Source organism: Glycine soja, chromosome 8 (assembly GCF_004193775.1).
Source record: "Glycine soja cultivar W05 chromosome 8, ASM419377v2, whole genome shotgun sequence".
Classification (NCBI taxonomy): domain Eukaryota; kingdom Viridiplantae; phylum Streptophyta; class Magnoliopsida; order Fabales; family Fabaceae; genus Glycine; species Glycine soja.
Genome location: NC_041009.1, coordinates 18,196,367 through 18,202,366, shown reverse-complemented (window position 1 = coordinate 18,202,366; position 6,000 = coordinate 18,196,367). Strand labels below are relative to the sequence as shown.

The 6,000-nt window shown below is 38.1% G+C and overlaps 1 protein-coding gene across 1 annotated transcript; it reads left to right on the top strand.

Annotated features, from left to right (window-relative positions):
- The first annotated feature begins 2,149 nt into the window (after window positions 1-2,149).
- On the top strand, window positions 2,150-4,802 carry LOC114422535 (D-3-phosphoglycerate dehydrogenase 2, chloroplastic-like). The gene is made up of 5 exons (XM_028388936.1): window positions 2,150-2,860; window positions 2,944-3,320; window positions 3,404-3,514; window positions 3,615-3,710; window positions 3,808-4,802. Exons 1-5 carry the CDS (start codon window positions 2,251-2,253, stop codon window positions 4,477-4,479), a joined length of 1,866 nt encoding a protein of 621 aa, XP_028244737.1. The 5' UTR covers window positions 2,150-2,250; the 3' UTR covers window positions 4,480-4,802.
- Window positions 4,803-6,000: the final 1,198 nt, after the last annotated feature.

Here is a 6,000-nt window from a genome sequence, read left to right as displayed (position 1 = left end):
TTATTATGATTTCACCAACCAAAAAAAAGGAGAACGCTATAAAACATAAACAACAGTACAAAGAACGTGGTCGATTGGAAGTAAGATCCTCTCCGGTCAAGTTGCTGTGTAGCATACAACTAGCAAAATCTTAATCTTTAATTGATTATTGTGCAGAAATCAAGAGGAGAGAGAGGGAGCATAATGTATGGTCCAGATTTTTGTTGGAGAGAAATTATTGCTGGAGATGATCCAGGCTGTGCTCGTTTGATAGTCTTTCCACAAGTTGGGAAACAGTACTGGACTGGACCACTGGGAGATGGAAGAAAAAAATCGAGTATGAGTGTGACCCTTTGTAACAGCAGTGAAAGGGAAAGACGTGTACTTTTGAATTAAAAAATCATGTTTTACAAACACTTTCTCCTAAAGTGTTTTTTTTTGTTTTTGTTTGTGGTGACCAAACAGAGTTTGGCTAGGTTCCTAAATTCCATAATCTTGTATTTGGATGGATATTTTCAATAGAGTAATCCATTTTAAATGAGACATTAAATATTTGTCATTTTAAATTTAACGTGGATAATAATTTAAAGAGAAATTGAATATCTGAAATTTTAATAAAAAAATTTAATTAAGAAAAAATGAGTAATATGAAATTCTCTTAAAAATAAAAAAATTTCAATTTCCTTAAAGACTACTCACTCTATCGCGCTTCTCACCGCGAACACCATCAACATCTCTTACCCCGACGTGGAACACCACATTCTCCCCTCGAAGCTCTTCCTCAAAGTCCCTATCTCCTGCTCCTGCGTGGATGACATTCGCAGTCGCTACTCACTACAAGACCCACCTCTCCGACAACCTCCTCCATCACCGACGCCGTCTACGTCGGCCTCGTCTCCTCCAACTAACTCCGCGAGGCTAACTCCATTTCTGACCCTTCAGTTCTTGATGTGGGCCAAAACCTCGTCGTTCCTCTCCATTGCACCTGCTTCAACGGCTCCAATAACTCTCTCCCCGTGATTTACCTCTCATATGTTGTTCGCCCCGTTGTTGATACCCTCGCTATCGTTGCTACTAGGTACTTCACCACTCTCACTGATTTGATAAATGTTAATGCCATGGGAAACACTACTATCAACGACTGTGATATCCTCGTTGTTTCAATACTCGATAATTAAATTAAATAATGTTACTTTTTTTGTTCCTTACAATTTATAATTTCCTGTTTAATTTAAATTTATTAAAATTAAATTACTTTGTCCAAACAAAAAAATTAAAATACAAAAAATTAAATTAGTTCATCCAAATAAAATATTTACAAAATAAAATGAATTTAAATCAAAACAATCAAAATATTATGTATTTAAATTTCCTATAAATTTTTAAATCCCCCATTCAAACATATGACATATGGTAAGGAATATGTTCATTCTGATAAAAATAAATCATTTAGGACATTGAATTAGATTTGGATTCGTGTATTACTGGACCTACTTTGTGTGCGCGCACTAATTAGCCTCTTCACCAATGATTGTTTAGCAACAACAATAAAAAAAACTTAAAAAAGCATCAACCACCAAGTGAATGATGTACATGATAATCATGTTGACTAATAATGCTTTGAGAAAAAGGTTCATTTTCAAAATCAATGACAGAGGCAATAAATGGGATGAATTTACTCCATTGATAATTGAATGTATCTACCCACAATTTTCCAAAGAGAAGAACTTGAATATAGGGTCTCTTACTAACAACGAGTGGAATACCATATTTGTAGAGCGAAGTCAAATACATTTTTTCTTGTAAATTTGGTAAGTTGTCCACGGACTTTCAATGGAGATTTTTTTTTGCTGAATCTTTCAATGGAGAGATGAATAGCTGACAATTATAATGAAAATAATAGGAATTTTGCTTGAACTTTTTAATTTGTACCACTACCAGTATCCACTCACACAAACCTTACCTATTTCTCTTGTGTGTTTTACTATAATTTGAAAATTTGAAAGTAGACATTTTTATGATTGGTAAGAGTATTCTCCTGACTCACCCACCCCAATTATTATTGTTTTTTTTTTTGGAAAAGAAATAATTAATTGTTTTAAGAAAAATCCACCATCTAACAAACCTCTCATTTGCGCACAGTCCTCCTTGTTTCTTGGTTTTATATATAGACAAATAAAAATGAATGCTTCTAGTCCTAGGGATGATTGATAATTTTATAAAGAGCCCCTAACGGTTTGGTTGGAGTGAGATCAAGGAAACAGAGAAAAAATGGCATCCTCAAGAGCTTGTACCAAACCCATCATCTTCCTCTCTGCCTTCACCAAGTCAAAGTTCTCTCATCAATATCATGTCTCCTTCATCAACACCACCTCCCACATACCCATCTACCCAAAGCTCTCTCAGCAACGTTCCTTGGTGGTCAACAACGTATTGAAAACAGTTGAGCCGACAGAAAGCTCTTTGCGGAGCTCCAACTCCGAGGAATTTGGGTCTCTGGGTGAAAAGCCCACCATCCTGGTCTCCGAGAGACTTGGAGAGGCAGGACTGCAGGTGTTACGCGGTGTTGGACACGTGGAATGCGCGTATGAGCTCTCGCAGGAGGAGTTGTGCACGAAGATCTCGTGCTGTGACGCTCTTATAGTGAGGAGCGGGACGAAGGTGACAAGGGAAGTGTTTGAAGCTGCCAAAGGAAGGTTGAAGGTTGTGGGAAGAGCCGGCGTGGGGATTGACAACGTGGATTTGCAAGCAGCCACCGAATTTGGTTGCCTTGTCGTTAATGCGCCAACTGCAAACACTATTGCCGCTGCCGAGCATGGGATCGCTCTCCTCGCTGCCATGGCCCGCAACGTTGCCCAGGCTGACGCCTCCACCAAAGCTGGTAATTTCCATCTTCTTCTTCTTCTTCTTCTTTAATTCATGTTGCTTGAGAAGAGTTGTTGATGCCTGGTGTTAATTTTGCAGGAAAATGGCAGAGAAGCAAGTATGTGGGTGTTTCCATGGTTGGAAAGACATTGGCAGTGATGGGTTTCGGAAAAGTTGGATCTGAAGTGGCCAGGCGAGCCAAAGGGTTGGGCATGCACGTGATTGCTCATGACCCCTATGCTCCTGCTGATAGGGCACGTGCTATTGGTGTGGATCTGGTGTCCTTTGATCAGGCCATCACCACTGCAGATTTCATCTCCCTCCATATGCCACTCACTCCAACTACTAACAAGATCTTCAATGACAACACTTTTGCAAAGATGAAGAAGGGTGTTCGCATTGTCAACGTTGCAAGAGGAGGTGTTATTGACGAAGATGCATTAGTAAGAGCACTCGACAGTGGAATCGTTGCTCAGGTCAACCCCACCTTCTTTTCTTCTTTCAATTTTCAATGCATATTCAAATTACTTTAACTTTGTCTCAATTGCATATGGAGCAGGCTGCTCTTGATGTCTTCACCGAGGAGCCCCCTTCCAAAGACAGTAAGTTAGTGCAACACGAGAATGTCACCGTTACCCCTCATCTTGGAGCTAGCACCAAAGAGGCACAGGTTTGTTTTTACTTTTCTATTGTATTAGATGAGATCAATATAGATTATCCTGCTTTCAATTCTGTTGTGTATCATCTCCTGACCAATTTCAAATCAACAGGAGGGTGTAGCTATTGAAATAGCAGAGGCTGTGCTTGGAGCATTGAAGGGGGAACTTTCAGCCACTGCTGTCAATGCTCCTATGGTTGCTCCTGAGGTAAACAATCATTGCCACATTTCATCTAATATTGTTATTGCTTCCATAAATATTGCAATATTGAAACAAAACAAAAACATGTTGTGATGAATATCAGGTGTTGTCAGAATTGGCCCCATATGTGGTGCTGGCTGAGAAGCTGGGCAGGCTAGCTGTGCAGTTGGTGTGTGGAGGAAGTGGAATCAAATCTGTGAAGGTTGTTTATCGATCAGCTAGGGGCCCAGATGACTTGGACACTAGACTTCTGCGAGCCATGGTTACAAAAGGCCTCATTGAACCAATTTCAAACACCATTGTGAACCTTGTGAATGCGGATTTCATAGCCAAGCAGAAAGGGCTTCGCATAAGTGAGGAAAGAGTGGTTGTTGATTCATCTCCTGAGCTGCCTGTTGATTCAATCCAGGTACAGATATCTAGCGTGGACTCCAAATTTGCGAGTGCTGTATCAGAGAGTGGTCAGATAAGCATTGACGGAAGAGTCAAGTTTGGAGAACCCCACCTGACATGTGTTGGATCTTTCGATGTGGATGTGAGCTTAGAAGGGAATCTAATCCTGTGCCGACAGGTGGATCAGCCCGGCATGATTGGTCGTGTTGGAAACATACTGGGTGAACAAAACGTGAATGTGAGCTTTATGAGTGTGGGAAGGACATCGCGTAGGAACAAGGCTATTATGGCTATTGGTGTCGATGAAGAACCAAACAAGGAGGCTCTTGACAATATTGGAGCCGTGCCTGCCATTGAAGAGTTCGTCTTCCTCAAGCTCTAGTACTAGTTGATAATGTAATGGTATACAAACAATCATGCGTATCTACCTACCATCTATGGATGGTACGTTTTAGAAAGTAAAATAGCTACTATTTTGGTTATAAAGAAATGTTTTTGTTTTTTTGACAATTCTCAAGTGCACATGCACTTCAGATGATCTAGATCTGTTTTTACACCGTAGAAGAGGTATTTTGATGGACAATTTGAGGAAACTTGAAGCTATGGTATGTGAATGTAATATAATTTGGATTGGATGATTCAGAATAAAACTAGCTGTTTGCAGCTAGTAGTGTGCACCTCTGTGGCCTGTGCATTGTTTTTCTATTGCAGTATCATCTTTTCAACAACTTATGTTTTGTAGCTTTCAACATTTACTCGGTGGTACACACACACCACTTAAGGTATTCACGCATACGCCATATGTATCACATAATTTACTGTAATTATTTGAAAGGGAAAAGGCAAGAGACTCGCCAATAATGAATAATGTACCAACTTGAATTTACTCAAGTTTCAAGCAATGGAAGCAATCCATTTGTTTTCATCCGAAGATGCTTTAACACCTATCACCAGAGTAAGGTTCAAATCTAAAACTAAAAAGGCATCCTTTGCCCCTAAATGCTGTGACAGTTAGTACAAAGAAATATGCCTGTATCAGTTCACTTATATTTCAAAATTTCAATGAATTACAAAATCTAAAAACTGGTTACAATTATAGTGTTATGAATTATGATAATATATCAAGTCAAGGGTAATGTTAACTAGACCACTGCATAAGCACACTTAATTGGCAAAGACATTGGTTTGTGTGTGTATTTCTGCATATAACTATTAGTCTGTTACACATATAGCATCACCTTAAATCGACTATGCGCGTCCGTGTACGTGAATGTAAGTGTAAATGAATTCAAAATATATAGCTCACGAACTTAATAAAATGCTTTAAATTTGTCTTTTGTCTAACTTCTTATAGTGTGTTTGGATTTTTGTTGATACGAATATCTAAACATGCAAACGAAAAAACTTCTTTAAATGAATGTTAGATTAGATTAATCTTTAACAGAAATCAAACACACAATTGTTTATTCATAAATTAAAAGGACTTTGATAAGCTTACTTAAATATATTCCTTGAAATGGGTTGTTCTTTCATCACCATCTTCTGTCGTTAAAAAATAAATGCAGACACTAACATAATAACAACTAATATTAGTATTTTGGTACTACTATAATGGATTTTTTTTTATACAAGACGAACCAAAAGGCCAACAGGAAACAAACTCCCTAATAAATCTGCATGTCTTCACAAAAATAAATCTGCATGTAGATGAAAAGAAACAAAGGAAGGGGGTTATCAAACACCTTACAACCAGAATAGAGAGTTTTGGCAAAATTTGCAAAAGCATCCACAAAATTAACTTTCTGAAAACAATGCTGCCAAAAAATTAGCTTCCCAAAAACATAAAATTATGGTTTTTTTTTTAAGAAATAACACTTATGATATTTCATTTCAGATCAAATTT

What these genes read in the sequence shown, in the direction of transcription:
- LOC114422535 (XM_028388936.1), top strand. Translation starts at nt 2,251, where the DNA reads ATGGCATCCTCAAGAGCTTGTACCAAACCCATCATCTTCCTCTCTGCC. An exon ending in ACAGTGGAATCGTTGCTCAG is followed by an intron (nt 3,321 to 3,403) that starts GTCAACCCCACC and finishes CATATGGAGCAG; the next exon opens with GCTGCTCTTGATGTCTTCAC. An exon ending in CTAGCACCAAAGAGGCACAG is followed by an intron (nt 3,515 to 3,614) that starts GTTTGTTTTTAC and finishes TCAAATCAACAG; the next exon opens with GAGGGTGTAGCTATTGAAAT.